This window comes from Rattus rattus, chromosome 5 (genome assembly GCF_011064425.1).
Source record: "Rattus rattus isolate New Zealand chromosome 5, Rrattus_CSIRO_v1, whole genome shotgun sequence".
Lineage (NCBI taxonomy): Eukaryota > Metazoa > Chordata > Mammalia > Rodentia > Muridae > Rattus > Rattus rattus.
Genome location: NC_046158.1, coordinates 110,778,018 through 110,800,912, shown reverse-complemented (window position 1 = coordinate 110,800,912; position 22,895 = coordinate 110,778,018). Strand labels below are relative to the sequence as shown.

Below are 22,895 nucleotides of genomic sequence, written 5' to 3'. Positions count from 1 at the left end.
TGCACCGGTTCTGCCTTTCTGTGGTTGCTGGAGACCTCAACTCAGGAACGCACAGTAGGCACTTTACTTACCAAGCCATCTCCTTGGTGACGCTCCCACTCTCCCGGACACCCCAGGTCTCCAGGCCGATCTCACACTTTTTCAGTACAGGACTTTGAATTTGTCCTCTGCCTCCATCTGCTGGGATGCAGTTGTGTGCTGCACACCCAGTTTATGTGATGCTAGGGTGCTGGGGATGGAACTCAGGGCCCCAAGCTTGTCTATCTAAGTCTCTCTCTCTCTCTCTCTCTCTCTCTCTCTCTCTCTCTCTCTCTCTCTCTCTCTCTGTGTGTGTGTGTGTGTGTGTGTGTGTGTGTGTGTGTGTGCTCCCCTCTCTCCCTTTCCCTTCCCTCTCTCTTCCATGAGACCTCTCCTTATATTGCCCAGGCTGGCCGTCTTGAGTGTCCTGTCTGGATCCAACTGCCTGATCTATCATATTGTTTGATGTTTGAATCACATAAATGTTTTTTTTTCTGTTGTTGGAAATTTTACATTCCATATTCCCACAACGAAATTATTAACCGGCTTATTATTTCAAAGTTAAATCTCTTGCTATCCAATATCACACCAAGTGTACGAAGTGATCTTTTCAACACGAAAACGATGTCCCTAAAACTTGGGGAAGGATTCCTTATACCTGGGCAGTCTGTGGTATAGTACAATTCTGTCCTGACCATCGCTGTTCCTCTACTCTGCGCCCACCACTGCCAGGAACCACAGACTTCAGCAACGCAGCTACAAGACCCCTAGGTACTCAGATGAGCCTCAGCTCACAGTGGGACAGCTTCACTGCGGTGGGACGCTAGGTGCAGGTAGACAGATCCTGGGAGGAATCCCAGCTCAGGGCAGGTAGAAAGGCCGGTCCACATGTCACTAGGAAGACTGGGACCGAGACCTGCCCTGAGCAGACCAGAGCAGCTGCGGGGATCACTTAGCCAATGCCTCTGTTCAGCACCAGAGAGGTTCTCTAAGAACCTTCCCAGACTTCCCTCCCTCGCCTCCCTTTGCCAGCGAGGGTAGGGTTGTTGCCAGTGAAGCCAGGGAGGGTCGTACTGGCTCCCGCAGCGCGGACTCCTGTCTTGCGGGCCAGGGTAGGGACAGGCTCCGGCGAGGTGGCGCGAGGCCGACTGAGGGCGGGAGGAGGCGGGCTCCCTCCAGCCAGGGTGGAGCCAACTGCACAGCAAGAGTGGGAGGCAAAGGCACTCCAGCCATGGGCTCGGGGTGCGGGTGCGGGAGACCCGGGGGGTCTCCCATGCTGCTATTGCTGCTGCTGTTGCTTCCCGCGTGTCCTCTGCTGAGCGCTCGGATGTTTCCAGGTGAGGATGCTGGGCTGGGGCGCCTCTAGGGCAGGGTGAAGTGGTGGTGGTCCTGGGTTCCAGTGCAACTACTGGAACACAGAGTTCTCCACCCTGGGCTACCTGGCCAGGACAGGGCGTGGGAAAGCCCTGGAGTAGACTTGCCCACACTTAGCTAAGCAAAGAGGCAACTCTACCCTCTCTTGAGTGCTGCCTATCTCTTATCTCTGCTCCGAAGCTTCTGCACCTCCAGACTATCAGGACAGGGCGTCTTCCTCCTCCAGGAAGGACTGGTGCCCTTGGGTCCTTGGAGTCCCGGTCTGCTCACAGGCCTAGCTGCCCTGTTCGGCTCATCCTCCCCTCAGCTTGGCTCTGGGCAATGTGTATGGTGTTTATACGGTTGCCTTATGTGGCAGTTCTTCTAGCAGGGGTGTCTGCCAGCAGTGCCTGGGACTGCCACTTTCTCTTCGGACTGTAACCTCTCCTCACTCCAGTACCGCAGTAACCGCTCTTAACATCCCCGAGTGTGTAGGGTCTCCAAACTCGGTGCAGCAGGCGCCTGGCTGGCCAGAAGGCAGAAGGACTTCCGGGGGGAAGGCAGCAAGGGCTGAGGGCTGGATTGTTGGGCGGCCTGGAAGCCACCTATGGAGTCCTGCTTCATAAGGTTCTGAGGGTGCTGAGTGACCACTGTATCACTTTTAGCCAGGCCATAGTTGATGGCGGGAAGAGAGTGCCTTTGTGTTCCCTGGCTTCCTCAGTTTCCACTTTAGTCCCCCCCAGTCTCCATCCTCGCCTTCTTCCTGAAGGTGGCCTTGCAGGACTGCACAGAGAACACTCACGCCTGAATCCGTTGCCCTTGGTGACCTGAGGCCAGCAAGACTTGGTTCTCCATATCCAGTTAAGCCTTCTCTTGGCTGAGAGATCTTTGACTTCCAGGAAGGCTTCTCTGTCCTTCCCTCTCCTCTGTCTTCTCTCTAGCCTCCATTCCACAGTCACACCCTCATCCGCAGTGGCATGATGGCTCACTGATTAAGAAGCACGTGTGATTTTAAGGACGAGGTTCCTGGAGCTGCTGCTATTTCAGATTTTAAAGACGTGTGTGAGTGTTTTGCGCACACATACATCTGTGTACCATGGAGGTACCAGGAAACCTGGGGGTCAGAACAGGGAGACGGAACCCCTGCAGCTGGAGTTACCGATGGTTGGTCATGGGCCACTATGTGGGTGCTGAGAACTGAACCTGATACTCTGGAAAAACAACGAGTGCTCTTACCCACCGACCCACATCTCCAGCTCCTACTCCAGGATTTTGATGTCTGGGATCTAGAGAGGAGGTGGGAGAGGAACAAGGAGTTAGGATGACCCAGCTGAGCCAACGAGAGTTCTTAGCTTTGGCAGGGCTAGGGCCAGAGCTGGGGGTGGCTGGGGTTTCTTTGTTTTTGTTTGTTTGTTTTGTTGTTGTTGTTGTTGTTGTTTGTTTTGTTTGTCTGGCCCAACTGGAGAATCCAGTGTCAGGGATAAGTGGGCTTGCTGCCGCCTCTGGCTGTTGGAGCCTGGCTCCTGCAGGATTGGTCCTGGGAGTGTTTCTGGGACCAGATAGGAGAGGGGAGGTAGGAACATTCCTGAAGAACATTCCAACACCCTCTGAGTAAGGCTTGGCTCAGATACTCCTCCTGGAGCCCCCCTGGAAATGCCTGGCCCAGGATGACTGAGCCTCTGAACCCCAGCTCCTCCCTTCACCTTGACACAAAGAGAAGGGAGGGGTTCTGGACCAGGTCCCTCAGAGTCCCACCACCAGCATCAACCCCAATGGGAGTGGGGAGCTGTGGGGGAGACATCTGGTGGCTGTCTTACTCAGATGGCAAAGGAGGCCTCTGGTTACACATCTCTCACCCTAAAGGCATCTGCTGCCCAGTCTAAAAATACCCACGGCTGCCTCCTTCTTCCCAGCCCCTCTGCCCTTGAATCTGGGCTTCTTCCTGGGACCTCTGACCTCAAATCAGCTTCCCAAGCTCTGGCTGTTCTCAAATTCCCCAATGGGGATGTTTCCAGGTGCCTCAGTTTCTCTTTTGCCACCTCCCTGGTTGCTGCTTCATTCAAGGGATGCCCCATGAATACCAAACCCCGGGAGTGTTACAAATGGAGTCCAGCTTTCAGGACTCCTCCTTCCCCATGGCTCCCTGCTCCTAATTGCTATCCTGACACTAGTCTCTGTTTTCACCCCAGGAAATGCCGGTGGAGAGCTAGTCACTCCCCACTGGGTTTTGGACGGGAAAACGTGGCTCAAGGTCACCCTGAAAGAGCAGGTAACCATCCCTTATCCTGTCCTTATTAGGGGTCCTGGGTCTCAGCCTCTGTCCTCTCCCCCAAATGCAGTGTCAGTTTTTCTGGGGTTCTCAGAACCAAATCACTGTACCATTAAGCCACTCCCTGTCGGGTGGGTGGGACAAGGAGACATCTAGATGGCGTGAGTCTGCACACATGGAAGTCATTTTGGGCTTCCTCCCTCCCACCCTCTTCTATTCCTGGCCCTCACCCTCTTCTCCATGGGGGAACATCCAGGCCATCCCCACTCAACTAGCAAAGATAAGTTCACAGTTTGGGGTCTAAAGCTTTTCAGAAGCTGTGTGTGTGTGTGTGTGTGTGTGTGTGTGTGTGTGTTGTGTGTGTGTGTGTGTTCTGTTTTGATTGAGACAGGGTCTTGTTATATAGCCCTGGTGGGTTTCAAGTGATGAGCCATCATGCCAGCTTCAGGAGCTTTTAAAGGAAGGACACCAAAATATCCCCCTTAGCCACGTTGATGGGGAACACATGGCTCTGTGGACACAGTGCTCTCCTGTAACCTCAGCTTCCACGGCTGGAAGCCACCTGGTGCGAGTGAGAAACCTGTGGTCCAGCTCCTTGTATCCCCAGATGTATCCTCACTTCGGTTCACTTCTCCAGCACCCTGCCCAGCCTCCCCCTAACTCCTGCTCATTGCATTCTCCCAGAATAGCTGTGTGCCCTTACAGCTGTTCTGCACAGTGAGGCCAGCACTGTATGCCTGTCTTTCAGAGAGGCAAACTCAGCCCCCCAGAGCTTGTAAAGTTACTCATGCTTGAATAGCTCATTGGTCCTAGAAGCCTGAGGCCCCCTGAGAGCTAAGAGCTTCAGACTATTGCCTTCCCCTGCTCTCCTACAACTACTCAAGCTGGAGTTTGAATCTGTACTTCTAGACAGAGGGCAGCCCCACTGTTCAAACCTGAGAGTGTTGCCACCATAACCTGGGTTTCCAGAAAGCTAAACCTTCCAGCTAGGGCCTTCACTGGGGTCCCTCAGACCTCTAGGATTTGTCTCAACTAGTCAAGCAAAGATGACTTGTGGACACACACGGGTTCCCCTGACTGTGGCCTCTCTCCTTGCCTGGCTTGGTCTGTGAGAGAGTCCCAGGGGGACTCTGCTCTGCGTTAGGAAGCCTGTGAGGACAGGACAGGAGGAGCTTTGGCAGGGCTTGTACATTTCACAAACAGGATCATACTGCAGGGTGGGGATGGGGCACAGGGGGGGGGGGGACGCTGGAGCAGAAGTAAAGGCAGCAAGGCCTGCAGAGGGAGGGGACCTTCCACGGGGGTCGGGGGGTGGGCTTCCTTTTTCCCAGAGCAGACATTTTCCTGTAAAGCAGGGAGCATTCCAACCACATAAGCTCATGTTTGGGTCCTCATGGAGCCCGTGGCTGAGGAATTAAGGGCCATCTACTCTACACTTGCTGGGGAAGGGCCCCCTGCAAGATTCTTGGTCAGGGTCCCAGCCCAGTGCATTTTGGGATAAAAAAGGGAAAGCCATCTTGGGTGAGGAAAACATTTTAAAATATTACAGCAGCCTTCCCTGGAATCTCTTGGGCTAGTTCCAGTTCTGGCTTGTAGCCAGTCAGTGAGAAAGGAGAGGTGGCTAGAGGGCTGAGGCCAGACCTTCTGACATCAAGCTGAGAGAGGCAACACTTTTGGGGGAGCCAGAGTTGGGGTTCGTGTTTATTTCATGAGTTCAGTTATGAGGCCGGCCTGGGGGAGTTTCAGCGGGCCGGGCGGCTCCCTGGAATTGGAGGTGGAGGAAAAAGTCTGGCTTCTATCAGGAATGAGGGAAGGCAGCGAGATGGAAAGATATGTAACAAGGCAAGGAGCTGCGGATGGAGCCCGGTGATCTGGTGCTTGTTTGGCACAAGCAAGGCCCTGGGCTCGATCTGCAGCACCCACAGCAAACTAGCAAGCCAGCAAACCTGCACGCAATCAAAACAGAAACAAGGCCCCAGGCAGAACATGAGACGGCCAAAGCTTTAGCTCAACCAATGACCCACATCACTCTTAGTGCCCACTGCCCTCTGTTCTTCCTGTCTTCTCTAGGAACAGAAGAGACCAAGGGCAAGGCTCAGGAGCCCCTTTTCATGGGGCCCCTGTTTAAGGACATAGCATATGCCCATAGCAGACAAGCACACAAAGGACCTGAGCAACTTAGCAACCGCTGTGTCCGTAGATGGGTGTTGTGCATCTTTAAGGGTCCGTGTCACCAACACAAGCACTGGGACCATCTGAGTTACAGCTCCCACATCTATCTACAGCCTGCCATGCAGGAGCCAGGAGTCCCTGTGAGTCTTCTCACTAGGCAGCTCTACCTCCTACCGGTTCCCTGGCCGGCAGGTGGCCTGGAGGCCTGGTGTGTCACTGCATTCCTTCTCTGTCAGATCTCCAAGCCTGACTCAGTGCTGGTGGCTTTAAAGGCTGAAGGCCAGGATCTCCTGCTTGAATTGGAGAAGAACCAGTGAGTACCAGCCTGGGGGTTGCTGAAGCCCAGACACAGACCCTCTCCAGAGAGGATCAGAGCTTTCTCGGGGGAGGCTGGGCGGGAAGCGACATGAGTGACAGGGAGAGTGGCTGATGCCTTGAGGCTAAAGTGGACTGAACCCAGCTGTAGGTAAAAACATACCTGCTTTCCATCTCATGCCCCTGCTGAGTGGCTCCACGCTGGAGACCAGCGGTCAGTTCCTGATACCTTAATTCAAAGGGAATTCCTGACGAAGGGAACTTCCACACATGGCAGGAAAAAAGCTACAAAGGTCAGAATCCAGTGATGACAGTTCATCTGGTCTACCTGGAACGGCTCCATCTGCTTGGAAGAGAACAGGGAGGAAGGGGCTGGGCAAGTCCCAGTGGGACCAGATGGAAGAAGGCAGCCAGCAAGAAGCAGAGTTGAAATGAGTGTAAGGACGGCTGGCCGTACAACGGCCTGGAGCTGGGTGGGTGATCTAGAGGACAAGGTGAAGTTGGAGTCAGGAATTTTTGTAAGGAAGAGCAATTGAAGTCAGCCATGGTGGTGCAGGCCTGTAAGTCCTGCTCCTCAGGAGGCTGGGCAGGAGAAACACAGAGTCAAGTCAGGGCCTGCCTTGGGTTATACAGAGTGAGTTCAAGACCAGCCTAGGCAACTTAGCAAAACCCTGTCTCAAAATATAAAGGAGGAGTGAGGAAGAGGAAAAGGGAAGAAGCGGGGGAGGGAGAGGAGGGGAGAGAAGAGGAGGGGAGAAGGAGGAGGAAGAAGGAAAAAAGGAAGGAAGGAAGGAAGGAAGAGAAGCAGCAACAGCTACTCATGGATGGATGCTGTGTTCTTGGTGGGGGCAGGGAAGGAGCCTGAAATTGGAGTCATTACTGAGTAGAGGCTAGCTCTAGGAAAAGGGATCCTTGCCCAGGCGGGCTGAACAGAGGCAACTTCAGGCAGGTGGGACTTTGTTTTCTGTGGAAGTGGGAAGTAAGCCCCCATGAGGGGCAGATGGAGACATGGGATCTAGGAGTCCGAACGTCCTAGGGTCTGTTCAGCAAAGGCACGAGCGCCCTGGCCCCACGTGGCATGTCTGAGGCAATATCCCCTGACTCCTCCTCACCAGCCAGCTGCAGACTCCACAGCACCAAAGGTTCCCAGCCGCTCTCCTGGTGCTTCCACACTTCTGTTCCCTTGTCTAAGCCACCTCAGGGCTCGCTCCAGACCTTTGTCTTCCTTAGTCCGAGGTTTTCCCTTTGAGGCACAGTGAAGGAGGGTCCCAGAGAGAAAAGAACTCCAAGTACAAAGCAGGAATGGCACCCCCCTTGCTGTCCTTTCCCTTCTGACTCACTGCAAGTCTTGTTCAAAGAAGTGGCTCAGTTAGCCCCAGGGGAGGAGACCTGGAAGCAAGGCCTGCAGGAGGGAGGTCTAAATTCAGTGACTCCTGAAACCCCCGCTTTCCAGCAGGCTTCTGGCCCCAGGATACACAGAAACCTACTACAGCCCGGATGGGCAGCCCATAGTGCTGTCCCCCAACCACACGGTGAGACGCTTTCATGGGCTCTGAGGACAGTGTGAGAGGTGCATCCTAAATGCTCCCCTATCCCGTTTTGCATTCCTAAGGGGGTTGTAGTCTGCCTTTAGGTCCGCCTTCCTCATTGTCCCTCCAACTTGAGCCCCTACTGAGATTTTGGTATGAGTTTCCTCCTCTCTAGGATCATTGCCACTATCAGGGGTGTGTGAGGGGCTTCCAGGAGTCCTGGGTAGTCCTCAGCACCTGCTCCGGGATGAGGTAAGGAGTTGGGGGAGAGGGCCTGGGGCTGCAGAGGTGAAAGCTCGGGAGTTTTTGTTTGTTTTTTGGTTTTGGGTTTTGTTGTTGTTTGTTTGTTTGTTTGTTTTACACATCTCTGCACTCCCCTGCACTCTAGTGGCCTTATTGTGCTTAGCAGCAAAGTGAGCTATTATCTACACCCCTGGACGCCTGGGGACACCAAGGACTTCCCAACCCACAAGATCTTCCGGGTGGGACAATTGTTCACCTGGAGAGGGGCGAGGAAAGACAAGAACTCCCAGTTCAAAGCAGGAATGGCCCGTCTTCCTCATGTCCCCCACAGAAGGGTAAGGGGCACAAACGAGTGTGGATCTGGTCCTTCAAACCAGAGGAGACAGGAATGCAAGGACCTAGACGGGTTCTTCCTGTTTTAATTCGGAGGCTGAAGAATCAAGTTTGAGCCGAAGTTTAATTGTCCCCTCCCCGGCCCCCGGGGATTGTGGTGTGCGGCCAGGATTCGGTCAAGCAGTCTGTCCCCTCACCATTTGCTCCTCACAGATGAGGCGAGAGGCTCGCAGGAGTCCCAAGTACCTGGAACTGTACATAGTGGCTGACCACGCCCTGGTGAGGAGAGACCTAAGAAGTCTGACTGGGCTGGGCTGGAGCCTGCTCAGCCCTCTTATAGCTCAGGGATTTCTGCCTTCTTAGTTCTTGCTTCAGCGTCAGAATTTGAACCACACAAGACAGCGCCTCCTGGAAATTGCCAATTGCGTGGACCAGGTTGGGTGGTTAGGGCGCCTGGGAGCGAGGCAATTGAAAAGCTCTGGCCCGGTGTGCCTGGTTCCTGACCTCAGCCAGTCTCTCCCTCAGATTCTCAGGACTCTGGATATTCAGTTGGTGTTGACCGGGCTGGAAGTGTGGACGGAGCAGGATCATAGCCGCATCACGCAGGACGAAAAGCAAGCCAGCTCTGGGCTTTCCTACAGTGGGCGCCCGTGAGCTGTGGGTCAGGAGACCTACGACTCCACGTGAACTGCTCACGTGGTGCCCTTTTCACTCACACACACACACACACACACACACACACACACACACACACACACACACACACACACACACACACTGCTTGCTGGAGGTCCTTATTTCCAGCTCCACCCAGACACGCCCTGCTCCACCATCCTTAGGGGCCGCACTTTCCAGGGTACCACGGTGGGCCTGGCGCCTGTGGAGGGCATGTGCCACGCAGAGAGCTCCGGAGGTGTGAGCACAGTAAGCTCTCCTGGGGACCGAGGAGGAGAGAGGTTTGGGCAGGGTTTGTGGTCCTCAGTGAAGCCCGGCTCCCCAGGACCACTCGGAACTCCCCATCGGCACAGCAGCCACCGTGGCCCACGAGATAGGCCACAGCCTAGGCCTCCACCATGACCCAGAGGGCTGCTGCATGGAGGCAGACGCAGAGCAAGGAGGCTGCGTCATGGAAGCAGCTACAGGGTACGCACAGATGTTGGTGTCACCGGACCTGGACACAGAGACTGCGTTTCTTTGGTTACCCCTCAGTTCCCTCTTCCCCAAGTGAGGGTGGTAACCACCTGTTAATAGGGCCTCGGTGGGAGAAATGCCGATAAGCTCGAGTCTCAGAATGACTGCCAGACTAGGGTACTCCACTCTAATCGTTGGTCCTCCTTGGGGCCCGGACTGCCAGATTTTAGCGTCACAGCCTCTTGTCGCGAGTTCCTTGCATTCCTTTCCCCTCCTTTCTGTAGACTGCTCGCTTAGCTTAGCTTAGGAGGTAACCATCTTAGCGGCTAACCCCGGGGCCCAGAGTGCAGTAGCAGCCAGAGCTTAGGACATGACACCTGCCTCTCTGCTTCCATCTGTAGGCATCCTTTCCCGCGCGTCTTCAGCGCCTGCAGCCGCCGCCAGCTGCGCACCTTCTTCCGCAAAGGGGGCGGTGCGTGCCTCTCTAACGTCTCGGCTCCCGGGCTCCTGGTGCTGCCCAGCCGCTGCGGAAACGGCTTCGTGGAAGCAGAAGAAGAGTGCGACTGCGGTTCTGGCCAGGTCAGGTCACCTTCTCAGTTCCTGGGGTTCAAGGCTGACCCATGCTCCCAGCCTCTCCCAGATCTAACTTGCTCCGCAGTCACGTGTTCTGTTCTCTCCTTTTCTAACTTCAGAAGCGCCCAGATCCCTGCTGCTTTGTCCACAACTGTTCCCTGCGTGCCGGGGCGCAATGCGCCCAGGGTGATTGCTGTGCGCGGTGCCTGGTGAGGACTCGGGATACTGGGGAGCGGCCTGTTGATCTTAGCTGGGCTGGTACCTTTCTGAGTATGAGTTTGATCCTGTGTGAGGGTTCACTTAGCACTCCTTCGGGCTTTCAGCAAAGACCTCTCTGCTTTCCTATGACTTTTTTTTTTTTTTTCGGAGCTGGGGATCGAACCTTTCCTTTAATGGGTCATTGGTGTAGCTAAAGCCCGCAGGCACACCTTGTCGTCCCGCCGCGAACGACTGCGACCTCCCCGAGTTCTGCACCGGCACCTCCCCTCATTGTCCCGCAGATGTTTATCTACTGGATGGCTCACCCTGCGCTGAGGGTCGTGGCTATTGCCTAGATGGCTGGTGTCCCACGCTGGAGAAGCAGTGCCAGCAGCTATGGGGGCCTGGTGAGACCTAATGCTGGGTCTGACCTGACCACTACTAAAACCTGCGGTTTTCTACTGTGGGCAAGCTCCACACGTGAAAGCGAGGCCTGAGCTGCCCCGATTCTCTCCCCCAGGATCCCAGCCGGCTCCTGAGCCATGTTTCCAGCAGATGAACTCCGTGGGGAATTCACAGGGGAACTGTGGCCAGGACAGTAAGGGTAGCTTCCTGCCCTGCACACAGAGGTGAGGTGTGGAGCTGAGGTCTACAGCTATAGAATAGGACGGAACATGTGGAGGGAACACTCAAAGATGTTGTCCACCTTCCACGTCCTCCCCAGGGACGCTCAGTGTGGGAAGTTGCTGTGCCAGGGAGGGAAGCCAAACCCACTAGTGCCGCACGTAGTGACTGTGGATTCCACAATTCTGCTAGAGGGCCGCCAAGTGCTTTGCCGGGGAGCTTTCGTACTCCCTGATACTCATCTGGACCAGCTTGGCTTGGGTCTGGTGGAGCCAGGCACCCGCTGTGGACCTAGAATGGTGAGCCCTGCCCACCCAACCCCTCCTGGTTATTGAGTCCTCCATGCCAAAGTGTTCTCCTCACTGCCCAGTGGGCACAATGCCCGTAGGTGTGCCAGGGGAGGCACTGTCAGAATGCTACCTCCCAGGAGTTGGAGCGTTGCTCGACTGGCTGCCATAACCGTGGGGTGAGTAGTCTAAGGGGTCAGGGTGACCTTGGAGGTCCTTGCTCCCTGGTGACTGTTCTATCCTCTTCTTAGGTTTGCAATAGCAATCGTAACTGTCACTGTGCTGCAGGCTGGTCTCCACCCTTCTGTGACAAGCCTGGCTTGGGTGGTAGTGTGGATAGTGGCCCTGCACAGTCTACGAGTATGCCAATGGGGTGGGAGCAGGGAGGTACTACCTGGGCAGTAGCCTGCTTGGGACTCAGCACCCTGTACTCCACAGATCCAGATGCCTTCCCATTGGCCATGCTACTCAGCTTTCTGCTGCCTCTACTTCCTGGGGCTGGCCTAGCCTGGTGCTACTACCAGCTCCCAACACTCTGTCAGCAACCAGGACGGTGCTGCAGGAGGGACGCCCTATGTAATAGGTAGGCTCAGTGCCAGCCTCTGAGGGCTCCGATTCCTCTTCCTGAGCCTGCCACTGTGACTCCTGCCTCTCAGGACTCATCAGGGCTTTGAAGAGTGGGTGACTACAGGGAGCTGGGGCTGTAGGAGGCTAAATGGGGTCCTTATTCTCCTCTGGATGTAGAGAGCCTATAGGCAGTGAGAAGAGGTCTATGGTGTGTATCACTGCCCTGACCAGCACTTGCCGGTGCCGTTCTTTCCTCTCTCCCCCCAGTACAGCTTCTCTGCCTCCCACCAGGCTGTGGCCTCACCTTGCATTTCTTTTTCCTTTCCTGCTTTAAACAAATTCAACACAGCCTGTGCTCCACTGTGTCCCTGAAGACTTCTCTAGCTTCCTTGTCCCGATTCTTCAGCCATCTCCACGGCCTTTGCCCTAATTAGTCATTACTCCCTTCAAGCGCCTCAGTGCTAAGCCCAGCACCTCTTTGTGCTTCCTATCGCTGGCCAGCTATAGTGTTGACCACTCTGTGACAGGACTCAGTGCCTCTGTCCCCTGTAACTCGCCACAAACCCAATTCTCTGGCAGTCAGAAATGCCACCTGATAACACGAATGGTCTATCTAGGGCTGCCTCTTCACAGGACCCCTGGGCACATTCTGTCCACACCTGAATTTGGAAGTTGAAGGAAAGGGCAGGGTTTGGGCTAGAGATGTGACTAGAGGGCACCTCAGGCGGGGTACAGCACCAGCAGCCCCAGGAGCCAGTGAGAAGGTCTAGGAAAAGCCAGGTAGTGACTGGGGCTCTGCAGGCGGAGAAACGGGTGGAGTGGCAGTTGGAAGGGCCACTGCAGAGGGGGGACAGCTGCACACTGTCATCGGGATGGGGGTCTCAGGACACTGGGAACATTTGATGAACCATCAAAAGAAATGGCAAGGCCATGAGAAAGGAACAGAGTCTGGACTAGCAGAGCAGGCCTGAACAGAGCGAGGGAAGGCACAGCTCCCGCCCCAAGGGAGACATCTCTGCACCTCAGCTTTAGATGGGACCCGAGCGGGGCCTACATCTAGAGTGAGTGAGGGAGTCTGAGTGGAAAAATCGGCCTCACAGAACTGGGACTGCATCATGCTATGGGGAAGCAATCCCCCTTTGTCTCATTCATGGTCACTTTCCTACCTTCTGAACTCTTACCTGTTCCACCCATGCCCCTGCAGGGACCAACCTCTGGGCAGTGTTCACCCCGTGGAGTTTGGCTCCATCATCACTGGAGAGCCCTCGCCCCCGAGTAAGTGTGGCACTTGGGACATGGAGAGGGAAGTGAGGGTGGGTCCTTGCCTCCTTCTAGATGCTCCCTTTACTTAACCCTCAACCACCTTCAATCCTCGTGCCCTGCTCAGCCAGGGACCTTTGCCAACAGCATTTGCACCCTTCATCTCTTGAATTGTTCTCAGACCCTGAGGAGTCTGAGCTTACCTAGGAACTACCCTCTGAAGCTTGTGCCGTGCAGACCTGCCCAATCCCTACGGTAGGTGAAGCACCCCAGGCCCTCCCATTGCCCAGTCACCAATCTGTCTCAGTTTGTTGCCTACTCCTCAGATTTATGGGCTATAAATAAGGAAACGGGGCATGGCCCTCAGAGAAGCCATTGTCATGGAGACCAGGATGCTGGAAGCCCTAAGGGCAGGGAAGGCAGACCCTGTGGTTCTTACTGAGGGAGGACGAATGTGTCCTGCCACATGACTTGCAGCCTCTGGGCCCAGTCCTCAGTGACTCAGTGCACTCTCATACTTCCGATGGCCGGATGCTGAGCTCCCTACTCACCACAGGAACCCACAGCCATGTCATGATGTATCCCACCTGCCCGGAGAGCCGTGCTATTCTGAAATGTCACAATGTATCTAGTAACAGTAAATCCACAAGCTCTATCAGCGCTGTTGGCTGTGACTTGCTGAAAGGGTCTGAGTGGTTTATCCAAGGACACTGAGATGGATTACTGCGAAATAAAGAAACTAGAAACAACAGCTGGGCAGTGGAGGTGCCAGCACTCGGGAGGCAGGGGAAGGAAGGTCTCTGAGTTCAAGGCCAGCCTGGTCTATGTGAGTTCCAGGATAGCTAGGGCTACACAGAGAAATCCTGTTTTGAAACAAACAATCGAACAAAAAACAAAACAAAATTAGTAGCACCATGTACAGACAGAGAGAAAACAGCATGGTGGGTGTTGGTATTCTGTTTAAGCTCCACCCCCACAGCTACCTGGCCAGCTGTGCTTGACACTATGAAAGGGGCTGCTTGCCCCTCCTTCTCTTACTCTCTCTTACCTCTTTTCCCCCTCTTGCTCTTTGTTCTTCTCTGTTCTTGCCCCCATCCCCCCTCCACATGCCCATGGCCGGCCTTTCCTCTCTTCTACTCTTATTAAACCTTCCACATGTCTTAGTATTTCCTGTCCTGCATGGGCCGAGATTTAAAACCTAACAGTGGGGTTCCTAGGAGAGCTAGGCCCCAGCACGAGAGACAGTAAGGCAGAGTCTCAAAGTCCATGTGGCAAAAGTGGGATCTGTTAGTCTTTCCTGAAGATAGGGAAGGCATAAACCCGAAGGGGGTGAGGGACAGGCAGGAGAGCCCTCTGATGCAAGCTCACTGCTGTGGGACAGGCAGAGAGAACCCTCTGATGGGACCCTCACCCTAGGATGTCTGCCAGCTAGAGAATCAGTCAGTGTCTCCGAATGCGTGCGTGCGTGCGTGCGTGCGTGCGTGCGTGCGTGCGTGCGTGCGTGCGTGCGTGTGTGTGTGTGTGTGTGTGTGTGTGTGTGTGTTAACATCTGTGAGAGGGAAAAGGCTGCTGCAGACATCTTGGCCGGAGCAGATTCTGCATTGGGACATTTGCATTTTAGGGCCTGCTCTCTCCCCAGGGGGTAGGACACTTGCTGCTCCTTGCCTCTACAGCAGCTGTGAGCAAGAGGATGCTGCAAGTGTTATGGCCGGATTAGCTCCAGCCCATAATCTAACACCAAGTAATTATGATTTCCTTTGACAGCTGGCCATTGGCAAACACAGGTTCTTTTACTACAATTTTAACTACCAATATTAACTAATAATATGTATAAAATACATATCACAGTGCATTATATATCTTAGTACATATATGTTAGTACATATGAATGTATTATATATATTATTTTTAATTAATATTATTTAATTTTATTATTTTATAAGTTGATATTATTTTGCTAAATGTTAATTACAATGTTCACAGTATATGTTAATATAAAATATAATATTAAATATTGTTTTATTATTTGATACTTTAATTATATAGATTTAATTAATATTAATAATACCTATATATTTAGTACATATATATAGCTCACAGAATGGCTATAAAAGTGCCAGGGGCTATCAAGGAAAAGCTAAAAACTAGCAGGTGATCTTCCTGAGTTAGTTCCACTGTACAATAAATAATGGATTTGTTTCTGCAGGCAAGGACAAGATTTCATTTTAGGAAAGATTCCTGCTATTAATATGCCTTTTCTGGTATGATTAAATATATAAAATAATCATTAGATATTAGTCCACCCTTTTGAGCAGATCTTTGTAGAACAATGAAGATATACTGTCTTGTAGTGATGCTATGCAGACAAATAGATGCTTTATTAATTCTTAATTATGATCCATTAGAATTATAGTCTCCTAAAATTATATTAGTAGTTATTAAGGTCTTTTATAATAAGACAGCTATTAAGTCCTTTCTGGTGTCAAAACTGCACTGAGAACTCTGGGCCAACTTCAGTGTCATGAGTTAATTGCTTCTGAGATAGGAAGTAGGCACTGTAACTTAGAGAGCACTCCAAGAGGTTATAAAGCCATTAACCAAAGGTCATAAAAAGGGAACTAACAACGTACTACAGGTGCAAGGACAGAAGATAAAATATTGACTGGGTTTATCAATACCAAACGTCACTAATTACTTACTCTCAAAAGTTTTGGTTTTTAACCCTCTATTAACCTGTAGAACTGGTGACTGCTGATGAATGTTTAGCCAGATAATTACTCCTAATTAATGTACATATAAACATTCTCTGCTGTAAATTTCTTATTTTGTTTATGTTTGAACTTCTAGTGAACTTTTGTTTAAAAAAGGGTGGATGCTTGGGAAAACCATGTGAGATATTCTAGAAAAGGTACAGAAGACAAGGAAAGGTTACACCGGAAGACAGAACATTGGAGAGACGGCACCGGGAGTAAGGCATTGGGAGCAGAGCACTGTTACATCAGAGCAGGAGGAGCAGGCAAGAGAAGGAGAATGCAGAGTGGAATAACTGAGAAACCATGAGGCAGCATAAAAAGCCAAGAGAGCAGTGTGCAGAATGCAGAGGGAAAGAGGAAACAAGAAGAAGCTGCAGAGAGAGCAGGGGAGCAGGCAGGCTTCTCCTTACCATGGGATGGAATGGGTTTTTTCTTAATAGCAAGGCAGGCTTAGTCTTACTAAAAAAAACAAAACTCTCTTCTTACAGACTTGGGTTTAATTCATTTAGCAATGAAAGGGTAGACGCTTTTCCTTTCTCTTTGCAGTAAAGATCAGAGCTAATTTTTCACGTGGAATGAGTGCAATGAGCTAATTTTTCTGCACTGGCTTTTGGTCTTTTGCTCCATAGACATATGTAAGTGTGGATGTGTGTGTGAGTGTGTAATTATAAGATAGCATGTAAGCTGAGGCAACTGGCTTGAATGGAGATTTGTGAGTGTGCGCGCGCACGAATCTGTATATGAATTTATGTGAGTGTAATCCATATTTGCTTGTGTAAAAGTTTTTCCTTCTGTGAGTGTGATTCTCTTCTCCTGGTTCCGTAGAAGTTTATTGGTCCAAACTTCCCCCTAGCCTGACAAGCGAGAGGCATCTGGACAAGAGAGAAGGCTCTGGCAATTAATCCTTTACTTGATTACCCAATTCCCTTTTCTTAGAGAATTTCATAGGAAACTTTTTAGAGAGAACATAGAAATAAAGGCTTAAGGCACTTGTTGAAGTGTCCTCTTTTCCTCCTAGGACTTCCGCTAGCAGGCCGGGAGTTAGAGCCGGGAGTTAGAGCTGGGAGTTGGAACTGGGAGTTAGAGCTGTGTAGTTAGAGCCGGGAGTTAGAGCTGGGAGTTAGAGCTGGGAGTTAGAGCTGTGTAGTTAGAGCTGGGAGTTAGAGCTGTGTAGTCAAAGCTGGGCAGTTCTGGAGGAGCTAGAACAAAGGCTATTTTACTTAATCCCTTGCTGCTTTAGGATAAGGTACTAAATGCCAGAGACGGCAGTTTTTGGCCCCCAAAAGGAACTCAGGCAGGTCAACTACAGTAGTGAAGTGTCTTAGACTTAAGATAGGTAAACATTCTATTATTAAACAGTAATCCCAAATATCTCATAAGACCAAGTCTAACCCCTGCCGATGCTCCTCCCCGTTTGCTGCCTCAAGAGGAACCAAGCAGAAAGGAGAACCTCCAGGGCTGGCCCCTGGCACAAAAGGGTTAAAGACGCAGAAGCATGGGGAAATGAAGAGATGGCTCAGCTGTTAAGAGAATAACTTACTCTTCCAGAGGACCAGTGTTCAGGTCCCAGCAAACACATCAGGTGCTGCACCATCACTCCAGCCGTAGATCTGACACAGCTGGCCTCCACAGGTGCGCACGTGCACACGCACACATGCGCGCGCACACAGGCGGGCGCGCACGCGCACACGCACAAACGTGACACACCTGTTACCCAAGGGAAAAAGTCCTAGAACGAGGGTCAGTGAAACGACTGAATGTCTCCATCCTCAACAGTAGCACAGGGGTAGCTCTGAGCTCAAGAACTCTCCCCTGGGGTTTGGGATTTAGCTCAGTGGTAGAGCGCTTGCCTAGCAAGCGCAAGGCCCTGGGTTCGGTCCCCAGCTCCGGGGGGGGGGGAGGTCTCCCCTGGGACCATGGGGACATTTGCGCTGACCAGTGGGGGGAGGGGCTTACCAGTTCTCCGAAGTCGGATCTCCACATGGTAGCAGGGGGGATGTAGAGATTGGAAGCAAACCTGGAGAGTTTTTACATCTGAGTCATGGCACGATATGATGTGTTTATAAAACGATAAGGAGAGGAGAAGGAATATGTTTTGGTGGACGTGTAGTCAGGTATGGGGGAAGGGGTGCCTTCGTGGGCCCATGCTGAGGCCCTTCCACCTGAGGGACCAGTCACATAGTATAGTATAGAATAGGGTTTATTCGCGGGCATGGGGAGGGCAGTTAAGAGAATAGTAGAGACAGAGAAAGGCAGATAGACAGAGAAAGAGAGAGGGAGAGGGAGAGGAGGAATAGAATAGAGGTCGGCCAAGACCATGTGGAGAGACAGGGGAGAAGGGAATGGGGAGAGAGTGGGATGGATCAAGAAGGCAAAAGCAAGAGCACGAGAAAGAGGAGGGGGCAAGCAGCCCCTTTTATAGAGTCAGACATACCTGACTGTTGCCGGGTAACTGTGGGCGGAGCTTAGACAAATGCTAACAGCACCCACAATTAAAAGTAAGATAGATCTGAAACAGCAAAGCTGAAATTGGTCAAGTGCTTGTGTAGCACAGACCAAGTCCAGGGTTTGGTCCCTACTTGTTAGAATATTCTTGGTATCACACAAAGGAACACTCAAGCAAAGACAGGGTTTCTCTGTGTAACAGCCTTGGCTGTCCCTGAAATCCACTGTGTAGACCAGGCTGGCCTCGAACTCTCAGAGATCTGCCTGCCTCCCCAGTGCTGGGATTAAAGGCGAGTAATGAAGGTGACACCTGTCCTTTCACCATTGGTCCGGCCTCAGTCTTTTTAAAAGACTCAGTACAAAGGACATAAAGGAAAGTGGGAAGGGGGGGGGCACAAGCCATTTTAAGTTTGAGAATGTAGTAGGGGCTTTATGTAAATAAAAGTTTTGCCAGAGCAGGATTCAAACATTTGCATAGATGTTTTACAAGGTCAGAAGATAAAAAAAATTGATCCTTCTCCGGAACAAAAGTTTTACACTAGTGTTTACTAGAAAAGACTAATGTTTAATGTTTCTTACTCACTAGATACACCAAGTATGAGGCATACACCTCTCCTGGTGAATGTCCTATCTTCCATATCTGTGGACATTTGAACATTAGGTCCCCAGGTCGTGACCCTGTATGGGGAGGTTTAAGAGGTGTGGCCTGGCTGGAGGAAGGGCATATGCTGGGGGCAGGATTTGAGGTTTCAAAGCCTCCCACAATCCCCAGTCTGCTCTCCCTGCTTCCAGTTTGTGGCCCTCAGTTCCCAGCTGGCTACCTTGCCTGGTGCTGAAATGGGAAATTCCCTGGGCGTCTCATGCTGGGAGACGGAAAGATGGCAGCCAGTCTGTCATGGAGAGATCTCATGTGGGCCTCACAGGATGACACTGAAGCCTCGATGAGGGTGGGTGAATGGCGGGCAGGGCTGCCTAGCCTTGGCCTTAAATTTAAACTTTAATTTTACTTCAGGACTAGAGAGCAGGGCAGTATTCTGTGGGTCCATCTCTCTCTCTCTCTCTCTCTCTCTCTCTCTCTCTCTCTCTCTCTCTCCTCAGTGTGGCCACATTCAACAAATCCCCCTTCTCTGCTTTTAATCTGGTTTATTTTTAATTTTTAATTGGGTTTATTTCTTTTAATCTGGTTTATTGTGACTGTAAGCAAATGCATAAACTGACAGTGTGATCACTCCAAGTTGTCATTACGGGGAAGGTTTTTATTGTAGATAAAGAGAGAGAACAGCCAGAGGCATATGGAAAAGTCTAGAGCAGAGAGAGGAAGAAGTAGACATGCCCAGTCTGTGTGTGAGAGAGTAACAGTAAGGGACAGGAAACAGAGAAAACACAGTGAGAGAAACAAGAAGCAGAGCAGAGCACAGTGAGGCGTGGGAGACACAGGGAGGGAGAGGACATAGTGAAAAGTAGCAGGTGGGAGTGCTGGTGGCACACAGTGTAATCCCTGCCCTTGAGAGGCAGAGGCAGGCAGATCTCTGAGTTTGAGGCCAGCCTGGTCTACAGAGTTCCAGGACAGCCAGGGCTACACAGAGAAACCCTATTTCACAAACAAACAACAGAAAGCAGACCAAAACAACAACAGCAACAAAAGAAAAAAAAGAAGGAAAAATAGCAGTGCTGTGAGGATGGGTGACTGTGGGGAGGAAGCCGTGAGCTGGAGGGAGCTTAGGGTGGGGAGGAGGTGAGAAGCACGGTGAGAAGATGCTGGTGTGCAGACTGAAATGTGTGACAGGTACATGAGAGACTGAGGAGTCTGGAGGCCAGCATGGGCCGTGATGGGCTGATAGGTGCCACCGGTAGCCATTCGTCCCTTCTGCCAGTGATGAGGAACATGACTCCTTTTGGCTGAGGGGAACCAGCTTCATAAGTTCCTGAGGAACGCTGGCTTTTATCTAACTGCCAGACATCCACCTAGAGTCCAGGTTGAGCTATTTTCTGGATATTTGAACAGAGTTTTGGAGCCTGGGGAATTGGCGTGTCCTCTGGACCTGACACAGCCAACCTTGCTTACTTTGGATCCCCCATATGTTCAGCTTTCACAATCTAAGCTAATGCATGGCTTTAATTATGTGCTCTGTCAGGCCCCAGTCCAGATTAATGTGTGTGCATGTGTATGTCATGATCACTTACTTATGTATAAACGTGTGCGCATGTGTATGTTTGTGATCAGTTACTTGTGTATTAATGTGTGCACATGTGTATGTCGTGATCATTTACTTATGCATTAATGTGTGCACATGTGTATGTCATGATCACTTATGTATAAACGTGTGCACATGTGTATGTTTGTGATTAGTTACTTGTGTATTAGTGTTTGTGCATGTGTATATTGTAATTATCATTCATTAGTGGGTGTATATGTGTTTGTGATCACTTACTTATGTATTAACATGTGTGCATGTGTATGTTGTGATCATTTAGTTCTGTATCAATTCCAGTATTGGAATTACATTTATCCTAGCACATTGCCTTGCCCTCCTTCCTAGCAGGAGGAATGGTGCTTTCTAGCACACAAGGGGACTTCCTTCTTACTTCTCTAAGGAAAATGCCTCCAAAGTCAAGGCCATAAACAAAGCCCAGGGCTCCAGGAAATCTTCTGCTAAAGGATTACAGGAAAGCAGCCCCACCACATGCCCTGGAGTGTGGAGATTGCCAAAAAAAAAAAAAAAAAAATGTGTCTGACATACCTCCTCCCCAAAGCCGTTTCTCCAGAAAAGCAGTGTCTGTGTCTGGTCTGGTGAGATCTTGCCCTCATCCCTTCCTACTCTCTACTCTCAGCTACAAAAACTGTTCTCAGACTCTGCATGGACCTCTCCTGGGCCCTGGAGGACCCACCCACAGGATCCAACTGAGTATTCACTCCTCTGCTTTCTCCCTCTGGCTTCCTTTTTACATCTGTGGCAGAAAAACCAGGAAGGGCTTCCAGCCCTATTGGGCTCCTTCCTTCGCCAGGCATGGACCTCACAATTGTCATTTGCTTCTTAACCTTCCAAGAGCCACTAGGGTCCTCCCTGGCCCCTACAGCTCATGCAGGCTGAGGGCCAGCCTATAACCCAGAGATCTCACCCCAGCTTCTAGGGATCCTTAGTGCCACATGACAGAAGCCAGGGTTTTAATCTGCACTGTCAGGAGTAGTGAACTCGCCCTTTTTCTTACCTCCGGCACCACACACAATGTCAGCCATCATCCTGCTGCTGTGTGAGTGGGAAAGGGCTGGGCTGAGTTCCTGCTATGCCTTTCTCTCAGACCCCAGGGGCTTTTTGTTCCTGGGTCCTGAGAAATTCTCAGGCAAAACTTCTGTCAGACATAACAGTGTGGAAAGGGACCCAGGCATCTGCACCCCAGAGGGCTCTGAAGCAGGACCAGGCTTCTGTGGTCCTGGTTCTTCTAGTTCTCTGGGGATGGCGTTATTTTACAGCGGGAGCCACCATCCATGACTCCTCCATAGGAGGAGGGGAGCAGGAGGGTCTAGAACACGGACTCATTGTCTCAGGTGAGAAATCCTTGTACCGGCACAGCTTGTTAGCTAGAGCTTCATGGTGTCTCAGCGTGTGCCTGTCACAGTGTCTCAGCGTGTGCCTGTCAGCATCTGTGCCTGGGGCCATGGCCCTGCAGGCATGGAAGCCTGATCTAGGTTTTAACACATTTCGTATGGTGAGGACTCCATTGTTCCTCTCCCTCATTTTTTCTGCCCTGATGCTCCTCAGAGCCAAAGGCAGCAGCCATGTGGTGACAGCATTTCCCTTACCAGCTGGACTCCCTATCAATGACCTTGTCACTTTCTCCACATCCACGTGCCGCTCCCCCACACAGCTCTTAGTGGCCATGCTCGGTGTCTCTCCTGACTGTGAGCACAGCACTCTGTGACAAGCAGAGGAGCGAGTTTGTGTTTTCCTACAATGTAGAATGTACTGAACAGCAATGACTTCACAAGCTCTATCAGGTTCTCTGTCTGTGATGTGGCAAAACGTCCTGATTTCCCTCCACAACGGGCCATTTGCAGTTCCATTCTTTTTCTTTTCCCTTTTAAAAAACAAAACAAACAAACAACAACAAAACCAAAACCAAAACCAGGGTCTCCTTTGTGTCCTTGGCTGGCCTGAAATTTACTATGTAGACCAGGGTGGTCTTGAACTCACAGAGATCCACCTGCCTCTGCCTCCCAAGTGCTGATGTCCACCACCACGATCAGGACCTCTGTTTGTTTGTTTGAACTGCGTAACTCTGCTTAACTGTTACGAAAGTGTTACTGATTAGTCGGAGTCACAGTTAGGTCCCAAAATGGCAGTGACGGTGACAATGTCCTAGATGACAGTCTGGGCTCAGAAGGGTTGCTGACTGATAGATAAAAATCAGCATCCCTTAGGAACCTGTAAAACAGGTTTCTGCCTGCCAAGAAATGCCACTTCCCTTATCTCTGGCAAACGTAGTAGCATCTATTTCTCTGTTAGCATATGCCTGTAGCAGGCATCAAAGCTAAACCCCGAGTTCCTTCTTCCTCCGGTTTCTATCGAGGTATTTACGATGCACACTGAAGCCTCTGGGCTCTCCTGGCCTGCACACACCCTGCCCACCTACCTTAAGTTTCTCAGGCTCTTTCTGCTTCCTCCCACTGCAGCTACCTGCTCTGGTTACAACTAGGAAGACTTTCCTACCTCGTTTGCTGCTCTCTGTCTCCCAAAAGTAGCCATGGCAGCTTTGGCCTCCCCCAAATGCCTTTTCTTTCTTCACCGCCCAGATACAGCCATGCAGCAGTTTCCTGTCTGGTAAA

General features: G+C 51.5%; 1 protein-coding gene across 1 annotated transcript; it reads left to right on the top strand.

Annotated features, from left to right (window-relative positions):
* The first annotated feature begins 1,249 nt into the window (after positions 1-1,249).
* On the top strand, positions 1,250-13,246 carry Adam33 (ADAM metallopeptidase domain 33). The gene is given in 23 exon segments (XM_032902349.1): positions 1,250-1,355; positions 3,561-3,640; positions 6,049-6,125; positions 7,581-7,659; positions 7,832-7,908; positions 8,045-8,234; positions 8,446-8,511; positions 8,596-8,667; positions 8,758-8,853; positions 8,856-8,876; positions 8,879-8,928; positions 9,072-9,156; positions 9,233-9,375; positions 9,765-9,942; positions 10,056-10,145; positions 10,346-10,541; positions 10,655-10,763; positions 10,859-11,057; positions 11,147-11,224; positions 11,297-11,405; positions 11,484-11,628; positions 12,817-12,887; positions 13,054-13,246. Coding segments are annotated over 23 exon segments (2,343 nt in total). The 3' UTR covers positions 13,080-13,246.
* Positions 13,247-22,895: the final 9,649 nt, after the last annotated feature.